At 42.6% G+C, this 23,371-nt stretch overlaps 1 protein-coding gene across 2 annotated transcripts in view; it reads left to right on the forward strand.

Annotated features, from left to right (window-relative positions):
* cacna2d3a (calcium channel, voltage-dependent, alpha 2/delta subunit 3a) overlaps window positions 1-23,371 on the forward strand; it is a 174,071-nt gene that overhangs the window by 10,932 nt on the left and 139,768 nt on the right. For both annotated transcript variants that reach the window (XM_035536210.2, XM_035536211.2), the window contains exon 3: window positions 20,179-20,295. In XM_035536210.2, coding sequence (XP_035392103.1) covers window positions 20,179-20,295 — 117 coding nt within the window. The remainder of the gene's footprint in view (window positions 1-20,178; window positions 20,296-23,371) is intronic.

Below are 23,371 nucleotides of genomic sequence, written 5' to 3' on the forward strand. Positions count from 1 at the left end.
TCACAATCACCTATTCATTAGCACATATGCCTGCATCTAATTCCTTCCCCCTTATTTAAGTGCTTTGCATTGACCTTTTTGTGTATGAGAATATGGCTTGCCGGTATACAAACTTCAGGACTATTTAGTCTCTCGTTCACCTTTTGCTTAGTTGCTTTTTTTTCTGTCACATTTGTTCCCCTTAGTTTACTCCTGTGTCTACCTTTGTTGGTTTTTAATAAATTATTATTTTTAATGTCACTCGCAGTTCACTCAAATTGTCACATAGGACTAATCATAATTACATGTAATATAGGATTAATCTTTAAGATTCATATTAAAAAAGGAATCGAACACAGATTGAACTTTCATTTGAAAGTCCTCATTGAAAGTTCCTTAGTTAATGATACTGCATAAGTGTACCTTGTGAAGTAAATTTTTGATTGAAACTGATTTCTGGACTATTTCTGGACTTTCTTCAATAATTTAAATAGTCATTTTTTTCAGTTTTTTTTTTTCTTCCGGCTCCTGGTGGTGCACATCCAACCATTCTTACAGCTGCAGCAATAAGCGGTGCTTCTCCTCCTCCACATCATCCACTCTCCACCCGTCGCCAGGCACCCAATGACGTGTCCTTATTTTTGGTGACGGATGACAAGATCTTCCTCACCTTCCCTCCCTACGTCCGCACACATATTTAAGCCACATTGCCAGGTGACGCAAGTGGAAGCGAGAGCTCCTCTGAGCACGCCGAGCCGCTCCGTGATGCGTGTGTAGGTGCCGAGGGACACGGCGGCCAACGCCATGTGCGTCGGGTCGGGTGGCGTCTCCTGGCTAGGTCTCTGGGAGAAAACCCACTGGGAAAAAGCCCAGGCGAGAATGGAGAGGCCTCAGTTTGGTGTATGTGTGTGGATGGCGACGTAATAGGGGAGCTGCTGCAGCCTGTATTAGTGTAACACATGAAGTTTGAGCTGATTATAGAGTGGTTTATAGTTATTAGTTCAGATTCATTTCTGCCTTTGGGCGGGAAATTAAGCAAATCATGTTGTTCCTGTTTCTCGGCACAGGGTGGCAGGCCTGAGAACATGCTTCTTTCTCTCTCACATGAACACACACACACACACACACACACACACACACGCGCGCGCTCTCTCGTGTTAACTGCTGGTGATGATGAGTCTTTCCCTGCATGGTTCAAGCTCCATTATGCCAGCCATGGCTGGTTATTAGATTTAGCTTTGGGAAATTGAATAGCTGTCAGGATTGTTCCACCATGAAGGAAGATAAGCAGAAAGGAGGGGAGAGGAGTGAAGGGGAGGTGGGGTGAAGTGGTGAGGAGAGGGGGCAGGAGTGGGGGGTGGGGGTGAAGGTGGTGAGGAGAGGGGGCAGGAGTGGGGGGTGGGGGTGAAGGTGGTGAGGTGAGGAGAGGGGGCAGGAGTGGGGGGTGGGGGTGAAGGTGGTGAGGAGAGGGGGCAGGAGTGGGGGGTGGGGGTGAAGGTGGTGAGGAGAGGGGGCAGGAGTGGGGGGTGGGGGTGAAGGTGGTGAGGAGAGGGGGCAGGAGTGGGGGGTGGGGGTGAAGGTGGGGGTGAGGAGGGGGCAGGAGTGGGAGGTGGGGGTGAAGGTGGTGAGGAGAGGGGGCAGGAGTGGGAGGTGGGGGTGAAGGTGGTGAGGAGAGGGGGCAGGGGTTTGGGGGGTGGGGGTGAAGGTGGTGAGGAGAGGGGGCAGTAGTGGGGGGTGGGGGTGAAGGTGGGGGTGAGGAGGGGGCAGGAGTGGGGGGTGGGGGTGAAGGTGGTGAGGAGAGGGGGCAGTAGTGGGGGGTGGGGGTGAAGGTGGTGAGGAGAGGGGGCAGGAGTGGGGGGTGACGGGTGAAGGTGGTGAGGAGAGGGGGCAGGAGTGGGGGGTGGGGTGAAGGTGGTGAGGAGAGGGGGCAGGAGTGGGGGGTGGGGGTGAAGGTGGGGGTGAGGAGGGGGCAGGAGTGGGAGGTGGGGGTGAAGGTGGTGAGGAGAGGGGGCAGGAGTGGGAGGTGGGGGTGAAGGTGGTGAGGAGAGGGGGCAGGGGTTTGGGGGGTGGGGGTGAAGGTGGTGAGGAGAGGGGGCAGGGGTGGGGGGTGGGGGTGAAGGTGGTGAGGAGAGGGGGCAGGAGTGGGAGGTGGGGGTGAAGGTGGTGAGGAGAGGGGGCAGGAGTGGGAGGTGGGGGTGAAGGTGGTGAGGAGAGGGGGCAGGGGTTTGGGGGGTGGGGGTGAAGGTGGTGAGAGGGGGCAGGGGTGGGGGTGGGGGTGAAGGTGGTGAGGAGAGGGGGCAGTAGTGGGAGGTGGGGGTGAAGGTGGTGAGGAGGGGGCAGGAGTGGGGGGTGGGGGTGAAGGTGGTGAGGAGGGGGCAGGAGAGGGGGGTGGGGGTGAAGGTGGTGAGGAGGGGGCAGGAGAGGGGGGTGGGGGTGAAGGTGGTGAGGAGAGGGGGCAGTAGTGGGAGGTGGGGGTGAAGGTGGTGAGGAGAGGGGGCAGTAGTGGGAGGTGGGGGTGAAGGTGGTGAGGAGGGGGCAGGAGTGGGGGGTGGGGGTGAAGGTGGTGAGGAGGGGGCAGTAGTGGGGGTGAAGGTGGTGAGGAGGGGGCAGGAGTGGGGGGTGGGGGTGAAGGTGGTGAGGAGGGGGCAGGAGAGGGGGGTGGGGGTGAAGGTGGTGAGGAGAGGGGGCAGGAGAGGGGGGTGGGGGTGAAGGCACTGGGGTGGGCAGGGTGAAATGAGGAGAAAGGAACAGAGACTAGGGCAGAAAAAATGAGAGGGATGAAGAGGAATGGAGCACAGGCGTGCACACACACACACACACACACACACACACACACACACACACACACACACACACACACACACACACACACACACACACACACACCCTTCACAAAAGGTACCTTTAGAGGGGCTAATTGCAGTGACCTCGAACCCATCATGCTGCTAGTCTTTTATGTCAGCGGTTGGTTCTGTTCCTCAGTGAAACAAATGAATGGCACAATAATTGCTATGTTTATGAAGATGAATGAAAAGAAATATGCCAGTGAAATATGGTACCTTGTTACTTGACATTTTTGCCAGAATTAGTGCTATTTATGCACACACATATTTACACATGCTCATAACCTTCTATTATTACCTCAGATCAAATTCCCTTATCGTATTTATTTATTTTTACAGGGCTTGCATTTTTGTTTTATAGACATCTGATTTCATATGCCTGTTTGTGTGTGTGTGTGTGTGTGTGTGTGTGTGTGTGTGTGTGTGTGTGTGTGTGTGTGTGTGTGTGTGTGTGTGTTTGTGCCCCTGAATATGGGCTTATGACTATTCCTAGCCAAACACAGGCTTAGTCCTTATTTTGAAGTAGTAGGTAGTATGTAGAGGTATGTGGCCTAAGGGACTTCAATTCACGTTTGTGGCAAAGTAAAAACACATCATGCACATCACATCTACCTGGCTCGTTTCAATGCAGATCTGATTCCACCATTAGTGAAAACCTGCTCACCAGACACAGGGTGATTTCAATGCTGCACAAAAATAGCATTTATATTTCTTTTGGATTTTAGAAAAACTGGATATAATAATGTGTTCCAGCAAGTAAAAGCAAAATCTGAAAAAGAGAGAATATAATGGATTTAAGCTGGGTTTCTTTTCTGGGTTTCTACTGGGATAAGTCTAACCCAAACCCTAAACCTAGCTCAAGTACAGGAATTCCCCTTACAATGCATAACAACTGAACAATGTCAACTGAACAACTGAACAGTACAGAGAGCACAGTGCTACCATCCGGCACCAGGGACTTATCAGTTTGTCAGGTAGACGAGGATCCAGTGTTCCCACGTCCTTTCAAGTGCTTGTCTCATCATTCATATTGACTTGCCTATTTTTTATAGTCAATAGTTGTGCCTTAGAAAATAGGAACTATAGTTTGCTAATACTGTAATGAGACTGAGACCCTGAATGAGAGAGAGAGAGAGAGAGAAGCGAGGTAGTCTCTGATATCCTCGGGTGTGTGGCTTCTACAGCTGGCTCTTGGCGTTACTTGCTGACAGTGAAATGCATCATCCAGATAAGCCTGGAGCATCCTCATGCCACTGCACACTACCACACAACAGCACACACTCAATACCTTTTTATTCTAGGTTTTCCCTTTTCTAAATCTCCTCCCATTCTCTCTCTCTCTCTCTCTCTCTCTCTCTCTCTCTCTCTCTCTCTCTCTCTCTCTCTCTCTTTCTTGCTCTCTGTCTCTCTCTGGATGATGAATATGAATGGGGGAGATGCATCTTTGGCACTCTGCACTCATCATCCGCGGGCAGTGTTCAGCGCGTGTACCTTATCGCTGTGGATATGGTCCCAGTCAGGCCCGCCTGCTGTTCAGATGGTAAAAACAAAGGATCATACTGTTGCTAACCACCCCGGGCACCTCTTCAGGCAAGGCTGTTTGGGGGCGGTTTCGTCATTTCAACACACATTTTTTTTTTTGTGCAAGCTATAGCCAGATAGATGTACTTTGCAGATATTCGAGACACTGTGTTGACAAAACAGTAAGATACATAAAATCAGATGCTTCATAACAGATGTGATTCTCGAGTTAACTAAGCAATTAAATGACCATCCTGTTTAATGTAACGTATAAAAGCCATATGTTAAAGATTCCTACCCAGATGCTTTAACATAGGCAAGACATCAACAACAGCAGCAACAACAAAAGGTTCTGGAAAAAAAAAAAGTGGAGAGAACCACACCATGCTGATAGCGAGGCAGCAAAAACATTCAACCCCCACCCCCACTTCACTCTTCTGGTTTTTCTCTTGCTCTCTCTCCCCCCTTCCTGTCTTGCTCAGCTTGGTTAAAGTGTGTGGGATGTTCAATAAGGCGTCTCATGTTCTTGGTTTATGCTGTACAACTGGCATGGATGGCTGGGCAGCAGGTTGGCATACGGGCCATGCGGGCAAGGGCACTTCCTCCAAGCCCTTTCCCTTCCTGTGCTTACCCTTTCCCTGTCGCAGGATTGGTGGAGAGGGCTGGCAGACGGTCTTCCAGTGATATGCAGCTCACTGTGCTCTCTTGCTGCTACTTGACTGTACCTCTCCTCAAATACTTGGTGGTCCCGCAAAACCTCGCCGTGTTTTGGTGTCATTTCGGTAATCTGGTGGTGTCATTTTCAGTGCTTTCAGACTCTGTGTGTAGTGATTTGATGGTTTTGAGCATTTTAAGCACTTTTCTAAGAAATCAGTCCCACTCAAGTTACTCTTTTAGTTTTAGTTATTCTTTTAGCCTTACCCCCGCTACAGTTTCTAGTTCTGCTGCTAAATGCAATGCTGTTCTTAGCATTTGTAAAGACAAAATTAGCTAAACAGCAGAATTTCCTATCAGCCCGATGTAATGACACGACTGCAGTAATGCCCTCTGTAGTCTGCTGCCAAACTCTTGACAGCTTTTTCTATTAAATTCAGTAAACGAGAATTAACCTTTACAATTTTAAGGAAATTAAACTAAATAATTACATGAAAATAACTGTCAAACTGTTATGGTTTGGTCTGATTGTGTGACATGTCCTGATGTGTTTGTTAATGAACTTAGTGTGTCAAGGTCAGACTCCACTCTATTCAGCTCTTGGAATTGCAGGGCTTTATACTGGTAGGAGTAGGGGTCATTGTTTTTTAAATGTAAGCAATATTAATAAACCTTTTTTGAATTTTGTATTATAGTGGAAATCGGCCTAATTCAGCTCTACAAGAGTTATTTGTTGTTTTCCTGTGCACTTGCAGAATGCTTTTACAAAATTCAACTTTAGCTGAGTGTTGGTTCCATTAGTCAAAATTTTAATTTGAGATTGGCCCCCATACCTCATTACAGCACAATTAGTTCTATAGCTAATAATTATTACCAATAAGTAATTATTTGAGCTAAATTTGAATGAGTATTTGGATATGAATTAGATGTTTAATTGCCCTGAATGCTTTTCCTCTCAGTTCATTGACTGCTGATATGAGGTTTCCAGTTGACGTTATCTTTAATCCTAACTAATTATAGTGGTTTTTAGGTTTCTAAATTTTGTGTCCCTAATTTGAAGCATGATGTGTTTCCTTGAGCAAAGTTATTGTTTTGGTCTTTTTCAGACCTGAGCTGTGGCGGTACTGGCCCCTGTAGCTCCTGTTCTGTTGGGAACAGGTAGTCTGCATAGAGCAAAAATTTGATCTCTGAGACATGTAAAGTGAAACCATGTGATGCAGCACCTTTTAAAACGGTGGCCATTTTCATTGATATAGATGTTAAATAATGTTGGACTTAAACAGCAGCCTTGTCTCACTCCATGCTTCTGAGAAAAGAAAAAGGCTAATCTTATACTGTAGCGTCAGCATGGAAGAAGGACGAGTTAGCCATTTCCACTTGAGAAATAACTCTCATATTCACTTAGTATTTAAAAAAAGACACGCAGAACAAGGAGAAAGGGGAAAAGAATGGAGAAACTGGGGCAAAATAACCAAAATACACACGATGAGGGGGACATATTTCTAAAATGCTAATTTAACTGAAAAGGAATGTGACTTATGAAGCAAACACAAACACATGATCTAACTGACAACAACACATATAGAACATTACATTTAAACCAAAGAAGTTGGTGAAGAGGTGCACAGCATCCTGGAAGTCCTTGCTATGTCCTCTTTGTTTTCTCATTGGCTCACTCCCAAAGTCCGGTTGTGGCTGCCACAATACTGCACTCATTGTTTATGTACATGGCTTTAATAATGTCATATGCTTTACCCCCCTACACCACTTTCAAATATAGTTATGTGTAAAATAATAGCAGTGTGTTTAAAACAGCTGAGAAAAAGTTCAATCCTCGTAATAGCATTTGTTTCCATATACACAAAGGCACTGGGAGCACTTCACATTCAATTCCAAATGAAACCATAAATGAAATATCAATTTTTAAACTGAAAATGAAGAAAAAAGAATAATGGGCTGTTCAAAAAATAGCAGTGTCTTCATTTTCATTTACAGACTCAAATATTTACAGTATAAACTGAAAGTTGTTTACAGATTTAGCTTTTCTGTTGATTACTCACCTAATATTTAGTTGTATAATCTTTATTTCTGATAACTGCTTTACGTCTGTGTGGCATGGAATCAACTAACATTTGACACCTGTGAACAGATATTCCAGCCCAAGCTGACTGGACTACATTCCACAGTTCTTCTGCATTCTTGGGTTTTGCATCAAAAACAGCATTTTTGATGTTACTCCACAAATTCTCAATCGGATTGAGGTCTGGGGATTGGGCTGGACACTTCATAACATCAATCTTGTTAGTCTGAACCAGGATGTTGCCCGCTTGCTGCTGTGTTTGGGGTCGTCGTCCTGCTGAAACACCCATTTCAAGGGTATTTCTTCTTCAGCATAAGGCAACTTGACCTCTTCCAGTATTTTGATATTTTGATATTTATTCCAACTGGTACATGGTACCTTGTATGCGATAAATTGGTCCAACTCCAAAGTATGAGAAACATCCCCAAACCATTATGCTTGCACCTCCATGTTTTACAGTCTTCACAGTATACTGTGGCTTGAATTCAGTGTTTATGGGGCGTCTCACAAACTGTCTGTGGCCTTTAGACCCAGTAAGAACAATCTTGCTCTCATCTGTCCATAGAATGTCACGCCACTTCTCTTTAGGCCAGTCAATGTGTTCTTTGGCAAACTGTAACCTTTTCAACACTTCTCTTTTTCAGCAATGGTATGGTTTTTTGCAAATAGTTTGGCTTCACGTAGGCATCTTCTGATTGTTGCAGTACTCACAGGTAACTAAATATGATCTTTGATTTCCCTGGATCTGATTATTGGATGCTTCTTTGCCATTCTTGTTATTCTATGATGTACGTGGATGGTAGTATTTCTTTTTCCTACCACGTGCTTCGGGTTTTGTTTGCCATTTTAAATGATTTGAGAATTTTAGCTGAGCAGCCAATTATTTGATCAAAAGTTTTTTCTCTCCTTCGGTACAATGTCTGGAACGACCCATTTTAGTCACTGAGCAAAGGCTAAAACCAGCAGGTATGACATTTGCTGCCCTCCTTCTTTAAATAAGGGCCATAATTGACACCTGTTTCTTCATAGAATGAATGACCTCTAATTGAACTCCACACTGCTATTAATGTGAACACGCCCCTTTCATTAAATGAGTCAATTACACCCAATTAGCAGCGTGCATGTCATGACTGTTCATTCTGTTAGTTGCCCATTACTCAGCTACACCTAGTCATGATTTTTTCACCATTTTGTATGATCTTTTCTGCCAAAATCAGTAAGTAAATACATTAGTGATGTTAGACTGCTATTATTTTGCACATAACTATACTTTGTAAAATAGACCATTGTGCCAAACTGTAGTGAAAGCTTGAAACATGCAAATATTTTGTTGTATGTCAGTTAGGGTGTGTAGGATGTAAATAGGATCTGATGTGCAGTCATTTGGTAGGAATTTAGTCTGACTTTTACTCAAGACACTGGATGTCAAAGTCTTTAGGATGTATTTTTCGTGTCCTTAGGACATGTATTTTTCTCTGTCGCTGAGCACCTCTTTTTCTCTGAACTAATCTCTAATGCTTGATCCTGCCCCCCACTCTGCTCCTTAAGAAGCATTTCTCTGTCATCTCCACTCTCATCTGTCATCTCCACTCTCATCTGTCATCTCCACTCTCATCTGTCATCTCCACTCTCATCTGTCATCTCATTAACATGTCAGTTCCCACCTCTTCTCCTGCTACTTTTTAAACTGCAACCATTAACCCCCCCCCCCCAAAAAAAGGGAAAGTGTCAGGATACATTGCTACTTCAAGGTTACAAACCATTCCAATTTTTCTCTTTTTGGGTCTTTTCAGTCTGGCTTCTGTACACCACACAGCCTTTCTCTGTATACCTCATCTCGTATCCTGACTCCCTTCACTCTTTTCTCCTTTCTGATCCTGCTTTTGTGGTTTTCCTCCATTAACACTGCACAAAGACTTGACTGACAGTAGTTAATCCTGCCTCTTCCATGATTATACGTGTTTGTAAAAGCCATATTCTTGATAGTTGAAAGTATATCTATTGTAGTTGGCCATTTTCTCAAAATGAATACCGAAAAAGGTGTATTGGCGTGTATATTTTCTAGATATAAGTCAAAGTCTTTCATGGCCATCGTTATTTGATTCACAGCAGGAAAGCAGCATTAATTTGGAGTTGTTGTCCTGTCTGTGGTGGTACATGTGCAGCTGATACTACCTCATGAAACTCAGGTCAACAACTTCATTATTATATAACCCTACACAGTACTTCTCACCGACGTGGCTTATGAATTAGGTCCCTTACATGTGTGCAAGTACATTTATGGGAAGCCATGAGCATGTCCAAAGTAATCATAGGATTCTGAGAGGTGACAGTGTACCTACAGTTTAAACCAGTGACAAGTGCTATGGTAACTGGTAAAGAAATGCTGCTGTGACTAAAGACCCTGTGATGACAGAGTCTGGTAATTTAGCTCTTGAGCAGCATCAGCTGTGAAATGTTAATGCAGTAACAATAGTCTGAGATTTGACTAGGCCTGTCAGTCTTATGCTAAGTATTTTGCACTAAGGGGAGATTGATCACTCGTGATTAAGCTTAAAGTCAAGTATGTAGCAGTCATGCAGTGTTACAGAGTTTCAGAGGAACAATACAGCACTACAGTTAACTAGGATAGAACTGACATATAGCCTGATATAAAGAAAAGTATTTATTTTATGTAGATTGGCCCCACATATATGATAACAGCTGCACACGTAAACCATCAATATTTACTAACCCAGCTTATGCAGTCCGAGTTTAGTTCTAGTTATTATTCAGTTGATTTCTCATTCACTTTCTGTGTGTGCCTGCTAGACCATAACAGAAAGGTTGCAGTAGTCAAACCTGAATGATCGTCACTCAGTAACTGACTGACTTTATGCTATTTACACAGCATGTTACATGTTAAAAATACTTAATTGAGAGATTAATAGAGGCAACTCGTGAGCTCTCTTTACCTTTAATGTAAAATGGATCTTCACGTTGGTTGTCTCACAGGTGCAGTGTTCATGGGAACATTGTTTGTGATCCCTCACTTCTGTACTGTCTGCAATGCTGAGCATGAAAAACATTTTAGGACATCGGAAGAGCGGGAGCGGGAGCGGGAGCGAGAGAGAGAGAGAGAGAGAGAGAGAGAGAGAGAGAGAGAGAGAGAGAGAGAGAGAGAGAGAGTATTGAAAGAGCTGGACCATTTAGAAGATTGCAGCTTGTTCACTCTGTTATTACTGTTGTCTTCTGAAGTTGGGGTACATGGATCATGCAGGTAAAAATGTGTGTGTGTGTGTGTGTGTGCCACTGTAGATTTTTTTTTAGTTGTTGTTGTCACCTTGTATTCAGGGGAAATATAGGTCTGTTGAGCAGTCCAGGCTTTCCACAGTAGTGGAGTGGATGGCTATGGTGGGGTACTGCAAACAAAGTTGATGACAAGGGAGTCCAGGTTAACAACTCCTTATTGTGCCAAGATATGTGGGGATCATGTTTCTGTAACCATGGAAGACCTAAAATGATGGACTCTGAGGAATCTAAAACCAGGAAGGTGATGGGTTCATGATGGAGTGCACTGCTCTGTAGTTTCAACGGGTAGGTTCTCTGGCATATAGAAGCCCCTCCCACAGGATCCCCATCCAGGGCAGAAATTTGGAGGTTGACAGTGTTTTCAGGGGAATCTGTAGATCTTTGGCTAATGAACTGTGTAGGAAATTTCCCTCAGCTCCAGAGTCAGTCAAAGCTGAAACAAAAAGATCTTCAACAGTGTAGAATAACCAGAATCAGGTGAGTTACCAAACTCCTTGTAGGAACACTCACCACACTAGTGCATTGGGTAGTGTCCACACACTTCTCTGATGTTGGTGCCTTGTTTCTACTTGGCACAACTGGGCATTCTCTATGTGTCTAGCCACTCTGCAGTACATGCAACATCCCTTAGGTGCTGTCTTTTTACATCTTACACCACAAGAGAGAGAGTCTCACTGCATAGGTTCAGCATTGTTGACTTCTTTGTAGTGTATGGGATGGGGAAGCATATAACTAGGTTTACATCTCCTGTAATTATGCATTCCTATTGCATATTATCCAGTTGGCTAGACAGTGCTATAAACTGGTCCAAGGAGAGCCCCTCGTCATGCAGACTAATTCAGTAACTATCTCCTCATTAAGACCATTATGGAAAGTCACGATAAGTGATGGTGTGTTCCACCCACTACTAGCGGTTAGAGTCCAAAATTCACAGGCATACTCAGAAAAAGGCCAAATACCTTGATATAAATTTTACCAGCAATTCCCCACTGGTTTGGCCACCATGCGGGTGATCAAAAACAGCCTTGAATCAGTCAAGGAACTGATTGTAAGGCATTATGTGAAAAGTATTCCATACCGCCTTGCCTATAAGCTGAGATATTATGAACGATATCTTGGCTTTATCAGAATTGGGGGCAGAGTTGGCAAATAATATGGAACATTGCAACAAAGATCCACACATCAGAAGTTCCAAACATCTCAGGCATACTCACTGGAAAATTCCCACCAGAAACCACAGGATGAGAGGGTACTTCAGGTGCGGTATGTTCGGGTGAGGCAGAAGAACTCAAAGCCTGCAAATGTGTAGTGAACTGAAACATTAGAACCTGATGTTCTTTTTGTTGCTTGGCAAGAGAGTCCATGGTTTCATGTAAATCCCTCTAAGACTTGCTGGTGTTGTTCCAGCAGTTGGCCTTGGCTTGTAATAGCCTTAAGACTTCCGAATCCGCTATCTGCATTAAGGCAAAGTATTCTGTCATGCTGAAAGACAGGTCAGCCACTTGCAGATTGATTACAAAACAATCACAAACACAGTCCAGGCAAACAAAACCAAAAGGGCAAATCCAATACATAGTCAGGGGGCAGGCATGGGCATTAAAACAGGGGCAAACAGGAATATCCAAGACAAAAAAATTAGATAGAACAAAACATAGCAGTCAGAAAATAATGCTGAATATGCACTTAAACAAGTTGGCAATACCTTGCAATGAATAAGAGAGTACAAATTGTATAAATAGGCTGCATAAATGAGTAACAGGTGCAAGCACTTAATATTCTGAGGCTGAGGATCTCCCTGGAGGATTCTGGGACGTGTCTTTCATGGCGGTTCTGATAGGCTGCATGACAATGTGCTCCTCTGGGACTATAGGCTCAGTCTTAGACAGCCCGTCTATGTAACATCTGATGCATATTGCATGCTCAGCAGCTATTAGCTTCAAGAATTGGAAAGCTCCCTTCTAACTGGCTGATCATAATGTCTGTCTCAAGAGTTTGTATGAACTTTTGGACTTTTGGATTTTTATCAGTTTTCCAGAAAACTAATAAAAAAAATTGAGCTAGCCAGTCAGACAGTAAACACTACTCTGTACATTCACCGAATTGGAGAACAATATAAAGTTTATGGTGTCCCATCATTAGATTTTTTTTTTTTGAGGCAGCTATATGATGTACATATAAGGATGATACAGGGACAGTACTAGGTTTCAACAATGGCAGAATCTTTGAAAACACCTATTATGGTTCTCATTTCATCCATTTTTGATGGTTGTGTTTTCTCGTGTAACATTTCAGAATTAACCGGCATCAATTGTCATACAAAAGCAGCATTAGTCTGTGGTTATTCATTGAACATGTCAGTCAAAAGGCTTCTTCTCAGAGTAGGCAATTTGGGAGCTTGTGGCCAGTGGGAATTTTATAAATGAGAGTTTTAAGGATGGGAGTTTATAGACTGGCATTTTAAAGATTGGAGTTTTATAGATGGAAGTTTTATAGATGGGCGTTTTAAAGATTGGAGTTTTATAGATGGGAGTTTATAGATGCTTGACTGTGATGCAGCTGTTCCATTAGTCTGTAACAAACTTTTCGATAATTCCAGCAGACAAGAGCAGTTTCAGATAATATTTTAGTTAATGTTTTGGGGTTTACGTGTGTCTGAGTGTTGCAAGCATACATGATCTCTGATTTTTGTTGTTCAGGACATTAGAAACAAAAACTTTGTAAAAACACATTTGCCTCAAAATCATTAGGAAGCCACCAGGAAGCCATTTTATTAATAAATTCCAGAATGTCAGAGGTAATTATACTGTTCAAGTCCCATAAAATGTTTTAGGCATACATTAGATCTTCTTTATGTTTTTATCTTATAAAAAAGCAAACTCCCTTTCCACCTCATGTACTTTGATAGGCTAAGATGCAAATATCTGCAAACATTCAGTGGCAGTTGTTCTCCTTAGAGAGGATGAAATGTAAAGGCACTCTGACCCTGTCTGAAAAGGAATTAGGCATTTGGATGTTCTCAGAACATTTTAGTTGAAATTGATTTAATGGTGTCTCTGAAGATCTGCTTGCAGAATGAATCTGAGTATTCTCATGCCAAAGGGTGCAGAATTATTGTTCTTGTGTTTCTGTGTCAGCGGGTCACTCATAACCAGTAGAAAAGTGTCACCAGTGAGTTCTTTGCAACAGACCCCCGTGCAGCACAGGCGGTGAGGACAAGCGTGAAATTAATTGTTCCACTTCATCTGTACACGGTGTTACTCTTTTTACAGAGTCATTTATTGCTCTGCACACAGGAAGTTAGGGGAAAAAGGACTAATATGTCAGTGCTGATGTGTGAGCAATGAGTTCTTCTTCCCTAAATTCTTCCACTTTTCAGGGATTTCAGTGTGGGGTGGTGAAGATAATCATGCTCTGTATCTTCTGACCAACACATATACTTGAGAAAGATTTCACCATTTACACATTTCCCCTGGCACACACCCACATTCACACATCCACACGCATCCAACCACACCCCCTCCACCTAGAAGCTCAGAGACTTACACAAATATTGCAGGATGTGAAGCATTCAGTCACAGAACACTGACATTATAACTCCCACCTGAATTTCTAAAAAGCCAAAGCAGGTCAGTCTGCATTTCCAGGCTTCTAGGATTACGTCAATGGACTCTAAAAGTTAGTTGTGTTGTAATAATTGGTGTCATTTCACTTTCTCCTTTATTTTAAACTTGTATTTGTGCCAACAAGTGGACTCATGCCTTTTTCAGACTATACTGACGTCTATTTCCAGCTCTTGAAGTAGATTTGCTCACCGTATCTAAAGTGGGTGTGACTGTACTTGAAACTTATTAGGTTCTGTGGGCATGTGTATTGGATTATATTATATTGTATATTTACATTGTATGTAAGCTACCAGTGCTCCACTCATGATATCAAGCATTATAAAATACTAAATATAGCAGATATTGCCTTATTTCTATAGTAGACATCTGCTATTTTTAGTCCTTTAATGAAAAAGTGTTTACCTCAAATGGCCATTTGCAGTGTGAGGCCTACAGTATCTTGACCATGTAGTGAGAAAAAAAATGTGAATCCTTTCTGTCATAATAATAAAGAAACAAGTCTTAAATTCCCAGTTTCTGGGGATGTCTATGGGGCTCACATCTCAGAAGTCAGTGACTACAAGAGATATACTCACTGTCCACTTAGAACAATGTGTCATATAGAAGAATGTGAGACCACATCCCTTTCATTTCCATGCACGGTGTTAGCAATTGCCCAGGTCCTCAACATCACTCACTTTCAGACTGCAGGGGAGCTGTTGGCTGGGTGTGGTTCTCTACCACATGTTAACTGTAATGAGTAGCGAGTCACAGCAGGACAGTTTATTTTGGGTAATTCCATATTCATTCTCATTATATGATTGCTTGGTCAAGTAGCCAGGAGACGTGGCTAAGACCTGGAAGACACAGTAATGATATATAGCAAATCAAAAGCAATACAACATCATTGCAAAAGGGTAAGAGAGCAGCAAGCACAGGTAGAAAAGCAGGTTTTTTTTTTTAACCAAAAGGGAATTTAAACATCGCTGAGACACTCAGTGTTTGAGAAGGCTGTAGAAATATCAATGTTTTAGTCTCTGCAGAGGCTAATACGATGTGCTGGTGGATGGTACCTGTAGATTTAAACTGAGGGAAAAAAAAGAAGCAGGTGAGAGTAATTAGTGATCAGAAATCAGTAAACAGGTGATTGGGACTATGGAATGTGGAGCATGAGTGGGATTGGTATCCTGGCTAGGTGACGGCAGCATGACATCAGACAAATTTGGTTGGTCAACTGTGCCACCACAAACCCATCACAAGTAACTACATACTGGTATTACCGCTAGGATAACTTGCTAAAAATACTGTATTTCATTGAATCTAATAAACACCATGCATTTTCAAGGGTTCTGAATCAGAAATATTAACTGCAGATATGAGCCAGACAAATTAATGGGTTATATTTAATAGTTTGCCTCTTGCAAAAAAAGCTTCTACTCTGAAGCTCTATTAATTACCTCATGGAATCACAGGACTTTTATACTATGTACTATAACAAAACTGAGGTTTGATTTGTGCCAGCTGAAGATTTTGTCAATAATTTTTTTGCTGTTTGTAAAAGCATAAATTATAATATATTATTTGTTGATTGCTTTGTGACTATGTACTGCAATGTCTTAATCACTGCTTAATTGCAACAATTTTCACCAAATTGATCCAAATCTGAATTATTTCGTTCCAATGTTTGTGCAAATACACGCACAAACAGCGCAATTCATAAATATATTATCCAAATATAGCTATTAACAACCTGTCATTACCAGCACACAGTTTATCTGTTCATCTGGACCAAAATTATTTTATACCCATCACCTGACAGAAAGAAATCACATGTCCAGCCATAAACATTTGACACAGAGACACAGAAGATTAAGGACCAAGCACTCAAAGATTTTACTAAACAAATAGAATAGATAGGCTGATAAAATACCAAGAAGTATAAAGGGCACCAAGCAATAAGATAATAACAGAGATTAAAGCACAGAAAATGACAATTCACAGCAGACAGGATGATGTGCAATAAAAAGTGCTAGTGACATGGACATCTTAATTCCAGATCTCCCAAACTCCTTGTGAAAAGTCATGGCTACATCTAGTGGGATTTTGCCAGAAGGTTGACAATGAACAGTGGATCAGAATTGGGGGGGGGGGGGGAGCTGAGGCAGGTGCAGCAAAGCAGTGCATAGCAGAGGCAAGCATAGCAGCTGGTGGTGGGTGGGATCTGTGTCATCGGATTGAGATTACCTCCAGTGTTCACCTTCTACACAGTATATACTCACATAATGCAGAAACAGTGTCGTGAATAGGAAGTACACTTGAAAGGAAAAATAGAGGGAAAGTATGAAAGTTGGAAAGGGGCTCAAGAGCTATTTTTAAACAATTTGAACTGTCATGTACAAGGTAAAGAGTAGCTTTGTATAGAGTATCTGTGTGTCTGTGTGTGTAAGACAGCTGTTCCGAGACCAGGCATCAGGAGGCAGGGTATCAGTGATGCGTTAAATGAGCTGAAAAGTGTAGAACTGAGGCTGAGTCTCCCACTGGGAAGAGGACTTGCTCATTCATTAATCACTGTACTGTCTGTGTGTGTGTGTGTGTGTGTGTGTGTGTGTGTGTGTGTGAGAGAGAGACAGACAGACAGACAGAGTGTGTGTGTGTAAAAGAGAGAGAGAGAGAGAGAGAGAGAGAGACTGTGTGTGGGTGTGGGTGTGTAAGAGAGAGAGAGAGAGAGAGAGAGAGAGAGAGAGTGTGTGTGTGTGTGTGTGTGTGTGTGTGTGTGTGTGTGTGTGTGTGTGTGTGTGTGTGTGTGAGAGAGGCACCAGACGGGGACTGAATAAAAATCTAGAAATCTACTGAAGGCTGTAGATTTTTGTACTTATGCATTTGTATTATGCTTGGAATGTTTTACTCCTTGGTAGAGGTGACTTGTCAGTGTTTGTAGGTTAGCCTGCACACCACAAGTGTCTGCTCTGCTCTTGCTTGGCTGTAAAAGGCCCAGTGCATGGCTTGCCAGTTCAATCCAGCATGCATGGAGAAGATTATCTCAGCAGCCCCACGTCTCAGTGATGCAGCACCCCAGAACTGTCCTGTCTTCTGGGCCTGCTGCACATGTTCTCACACACACACACACACACACACACACACACACACACACACACACACACACACACACACACACACACACACACACACACACACACACACACACACACACACATTCCCCTTTGAGGCTGTGCTTGGGCCAGTGGCTATATGCTGTAGTGGATTTGCAGGGTTTTGGGGATGATATGGAGGTTAAGAGGAAGCAAAAACCAACGGATTGGCTTTAAAACCCACAGCAAAGCCCTCTATCATCCTCAAACGGCCTACATTCCTTTTCTCCTCATTTCCTTCCCCATTTCGCCCACTTTCTTTGTGCTCAACATATGGACACAAGCAAATATCAAAGGGTCTGACTTCAACAAGTCTTTGTTCAAGTGCTTCTAATACCATGTTTTCATTAACTCATTTGCAGTTGGTCATATTTTAATTAAGCAGTTAATTGTTCCTTTATATGTACTGATGTTCCTGATTGGCTTGGGTAGTAGAGGCATTTACTCGATCACGCCTTTATCAACTCTCTACCTTAGAGCATGTTCAAATTAATGTGCTCCATTAAATTTAGTGCCGTGTGTGTGTGTGTGTGTGTGTGTGTGTGTGTGTGTGTGTGTGTGTGTGTGTGTGCGCACCGACATTAATTCTAAAAGACCAAAATTAATTTCAAAGAAACGACAGCAGCTATTCCCTAGAGTTGTCCTTTTGTTGTCTTTATCCAGTCATAGCCTTTGTTTCAATTATCTCCAGTGTTCACTGTGGCCCAAAGACTCATTGCATTAAGAGAAAGTAGTCTGATTCCTGTCACCCATGATTGGCTACAGAGTCTTCATTCAATCACCCTGATTGGCTGAGGGGCACTGATGGCGTTGCTCCGATTCGCTGTACATTCATCACTCAGTCAGCACAATTGGCCACAGATGTCAAGAGTAATGGGTAATGCTCCTCCTTTTCATTCTAAACTGTGGATCAGCTCTGAAAGATTGTGGAGGACAGCTCTAGGGAATGGAGAACAGAAACAGAGGTCTAAATGGGAGTGTGAAAGAGGGATCAGAGAGAGAGATGAGACAGAATGATGGTTAACAAGGTAAGAGGAAAGAGGAGAGTGAAAAGAATTCAGTGTATGCATAATGGGGTGCTGTGTCACTTGTCACTTGTCCAGCCTTTATTTTATTCTTTTCATTTCTTGTTTGATGAATATTGTCCAAGAAGTAAATGCAAATGTTTCATATCAGTGCCTCACCTCTTTGTTTTCGCTCTTACATATGGACTCTGTCCCTGTCTGTGTTTCTTTTTCTCTCACTCATTTTATCTCTCATACACTCTTTGGTCTCTGTCTGGGCACTCAAATTGGTTGCAATAAAACACACACACACACACACACACACACACACACACACACACACACACACACACACACACACACACACACACACACACACACACACACACACACACAATGTTGTACTGAGTGTGTTTTGAGAATAGTAGGTAGGGGCTTGCAGTGTTTTTTTCCAAAAGAACCAAAGCTATACATATCATGAAAAAACACTGATAGCTCTTCTTTCAAGAGTAATGGATAACTTTCTTATGATGAATAGGTGAATGCATCATACATTTTAAATCTGACCTGAAATCTTGGAATTTTACATATTATATTGTCGTAAAAGCACTATTTATTAATTACAGTGGACTGAATATCAGAATATGTAAACTGAATAACCCCAAATTTAACCCAGTGCTACTCGATGTGATCTCCAGGGTCTATGGGGGTATTCCATAAGACTTCCATCCTTAATTCCTTAAGAAATGTCCAGTACTTCTCTACGAAGCATGGTAACACTGAAGTGTGGTGTGCATTTGTGAAAGCAAAAATCAATAACTTTGGGTCTGTGGGAGACCTGTTCTCTAGAAAAAGAAGAAAACTTTATATAGTTAAAATACTGCAATGTGGAGTGAGTAGTGGCATTATTTTGGGCCATGGTGGAAAAGCCACGTGATAGATACATATAAGCAGAAAGCATGATAACAAGAAGGGCCAGCAGCAGGAACAAATAATTGGAGGAGCGGGGTTTAGGTCACGAACAGGGTCACAGGCCGAGATTGGAGCAGGATAGGGACCTGGTTCAGGAGCAAGGTCAGGGTAATGATCCGGAGGCAGAACTGGAGCTGGAATAGGATCCCAAGAAGCTCATCCATGGAGGCCAGGAATGTGGGCAGCTGAGCAGGTGTGTCTGAGACTGTGGGCATCCACTATGGAGTGGCAGAGCCTGGGCTGGTATCGGATCAAAACAATCAAATAATAGGAGTCCAAACCCCTGCCAGGTCTACGTCAGCCCATCCCTCTGTACAGCCCTAGCCAACTCACCAGCTTCCTCGATAAGTGCTTCCTTGATCTGGAATAAACAAATCTCATGTGCCCTTCAGCACTCTCCACAATAGCACTGGCACTGTAAAATCAGAGCACTTCCCCAGTCTCCTGTCGTAGAAGAAATCCAGCAGAGGGATTTTCACTTCAATCAATGACGAGACCTTGTTCCCTCAGTAGAAGGGTAGTTGGCAAGCGCAACACTGAGGCTGGATAAACACTTTTTGCTGCAGTAAAGCAGATGGAGTTATGTCCGGCCATGATAACGCTACAAACCAGCTCATTGCTTATTTGCTGCATATTTAGTGGGTTGGACATTCTATCAGTTGTGGAGAAGAGCCAAGTTTATGTAGGATAATTATGTGTATATAATCATTATTCCAGTGTAGGCTTGTAAAGCTAGGAGACAGATACCTCTAACTGGAACACAGGTATACAAGGAAGCAATGAGAACTAAAGGGAGGAAACCATGAAAAATCCATTTCTGTTTAACCTCACCAATGCATCTCTTCCCAGTGGTTTGGCAAATATGTATGTGCATGTGTTGTACAGCAGTTCAGAGTAAAGAAATACAGCAGCTCTTACTATAACCAGAACTAAAATTGGAATGTAGTCTAAATCCATCTGTAATGCACATTAAATACACTTCTCAAAATGTATGTTGAATATAATTTGTCAATGAAAAATGTGTACAATTGCTTAAGGGCTTTGCTAAGTCTCTTCTTTTTTTCTTGTCTCCCACTCTTCCAGAAATACAAAGAATTTGAACGTTCAGTAAGGGTGGTGGAAATTGATGGAATTAAACTGGTGAAGAAACTGGCAGACAACATGGAGGAAATGTTTCGTAAGAAAGCAGAGGCCATGAAGGTGGGTGTGTATCTGTGTGTGTATGTTAGTGATGTAATTTTGGCAATATGCCATATACTGAATGTCTGTTTTTAAGCTATACGTTATACTGGTCTGAACTAATTTGAACTAGTTTCCATTTCTACGTAGTACGGTGACGAAAAAAATAGGAGTGGATAAAAGGCTGTTTGCTTTGTGACTCCTTCCTAAGTATGAATGCGTAAGAGACGAGATCTTGTTTTGGTGAACACGGACATTTATTGCACACAACAAACAAAACGAAACCAAAGCATGAAGAACACTAAGCGATAACAGGACACAAAAATGTAGCGCGAACAAACAGATTAGGGCACAACGGGTGAAACACAGCATACAAGGGGTCAAACACCGACAAAGGACGATCACAAAACAGGACCTTATATACATATACTAGCAAGGATGATAACAAAAGACAGGTGTGACACATAACTGGTTAACAAGGGAGGGGTGTGGTGATGAGCACCCCCCCGACACACACACACAAGTGGTCACATTGACTTGTGGAGGAGTCAAGGAGGAGGGGGCCATACCGCGACACGTATGACTTACTCAGAACTTTGAGAAATCTACTTGTGGCTTGGCAACCTGCACAGTGGGCCTGTTCATTTCAGACTTTGTTTAAATCCTTTCCTTAATGGTGAGATAAGAGCCTTAACCTTTGCCTGACTAATTTCTTCTTCAGTAATTCTTATTTTTTATTGCATATAATGATGTGTTTCAAAAATCAGAAGGCTATTGCGAACTGGCTCCTTGGTGTCTGCAGACCCACATAACAATGCGGACCCACATAACTTTACTGATTCTTCATACCAAACTGGATATTTTGGTTATTATATTGGTTCTTAAGAATTTTGTCATGCTGCTGCCATTTACTGCACCTGCCCTCTGGCACACAACCAAGTGTGTGTGATCTTCACTTCTCTGAATGGTAAACAAACTAATTTCCCAACAACCGATGTAACTCTTATGCTGGAATTATTTAGACTTTGCAAATGTCACTGTCCATTTTCTGTAAAATACGATGGGTTTTTACGGCAAGGCTTACAAGAGGTGCTATGAAAGTGATGAATCAACTCTTACACTTGCACAATTGTGCGCAAACAAGCTTGCAGCAAAATTGATGCAGCAAGGTATGTTTGTCAATACTGGTGATACTGGCCCATGGAATGTCAGGAATGTCACATACAGTGAGTCTTTCCTGGTTTGCCTAGTATAAGGCATGTATTATTACTTTGGATGTTTCTATGACTCGCTGTTTGATAATTTAGTAATGTTCTCAAACAACTCAAAGATTTCATCACCTTGAGCTACGAGCGAGTGAATGTTATTTGGTCTTGTCATTTTCAGAAAAATTAGAAATATTTTTTAAATAAAGCTTATATAGTGCAGTCTTTAAGTAACAAATTTTTTGTTGTTGTTGTTTTGGCTGTATACTCTCACATACAGAATTTTAATCAAAACACCAAAACAATAGTTATGTAATGATATAATGATTATGAAGTGCAAAATGTCATTTTTAATTCATTGTTTCACTCTAAATCCATTGTGCTAAAGTACACAACTAACTCCATAAAAGTGGTCTAACTCTCCACATATGTATAGCTTGTCTGCTACATTTTACATATTGTTCATTCTAACACCAGCTTTTAAAATATGCTTATACTCAATTGTGTAGTTTTCAAATCAAATCAAATTTATTTATATAGCGCTTTTCACAACATGTTGTCAGAAAACAACTTTTCAAATGTCTGAGTCTAAGCCCCAAGTGAGCAAGCCAAAGACAACAGTGGCAAGAAAAAAGTTGCTATAGTGTGAGGAAGAAACCTTGAGAGGAACCAAGTTTCAAAGGGGGGGCCCTTCCTCCTCTGGCCGACAACGGTCACCACAATAGTCACAATTTTAAGAGAAAGATAAGTAAATGATAATAAAATGGAAAAAAAAAAAGCAATTGATGTCTAGTCTGGTCCTGATGGTGTGCACGTGTCCAAAAACCATCCTGCTTGAAAATGTCCATCAAGGACAACAGAGAAGTAGTTGGTTGGGGTGGAGGTATGGTGAGCTACAGCAGGGGACATCAGGGGGGATGGTAGTAGCCATGGCAGCTGAGTTGGGTTGAGGTTCAGTAATATCCTGGTATCAGGGGTAGGCATACCTTTGCAGAAAGAGAGGATTATTAGGCCATTAGGCATGTCGAAGTATGAGGGTGTGTAAATTAGGGAACTATAATGTGCAATGATGGACTCTTAACACATCTAGCTATGGCAGCACAGCTAAAAGGAAAGAGCCAGAAGGAAACACAGGCATCACTGTGTGCTCTCGCACACTGGAACATCAGCACTCTGCCGCTGTCAGTCAACAAACTTGAGTGACCAAAAAAAAAGGTGAAATGACAGCATCATAACATCCCAGTTTACCATAATGCTCAATGCCCATGGACCCCCAGATCTACACCTTTACCTAAGATGGGAAGTACAGACTTTGTCTGAACCTGAACATTTGCAGGAAGGTTATTGCATAATGTGGTAGCTTTATAGGAAAAGGCTCTGCCCCCTGCAGTAGATTTTCTTATTCTTGGTACTAGTAAAGAGCCTGCACCTTTTGATCTAAGCAGACATGCTGGGTCGTAATACACTAGGAGTTCTCTAAGGTACTGTGGGGCAAGACCATTCAGTGCTTTGTTTGTCATTAGAAGTATTTTATAATCAATATGAAATTTTACTGGAAACCAATGTAACGTAGCTAAGGTAGGAGTGATGTGATCAACGATGCTCGGGAGCCGTGGAGACCCTTGTCGTCCTGACGGACTTGAGAGGGGATGCGTAGAATCTGGGGCAGTGCGTGGCAGATGACACCTGCACCTTCTTGGAGACCTTATGAGGAAGCACACGGGCTCAGGAGCAGCATGCACCCTTCATAGGCTCGGGCACAGGTGAGGTTTCCACCTCCATGCAGGAGTCCACGGAATGCTCTGACTTCACATTCGAGAGAGCCTCCAGGGGAAGCTCCTCCATGCCTTCATGAAAGGCAACTGAGCGATCGGATTCCGCATGCGAATGAG

Source organism: Electrophorus electricus, chromosome 20 (genome assembly GCF_041902795.1).
Source record: "Electrophorus electricus isolate QZ-2024a chromosome 20, ASM4190279v1, whole genome shotgun sequence".
Classification (NCBI taxonomy): Eukaryota; Metazoa; Chordata; class Actinopteri; order Gymnotiformes; family Gymnotidae; genus Electrophorus; species Electrophorus electricus.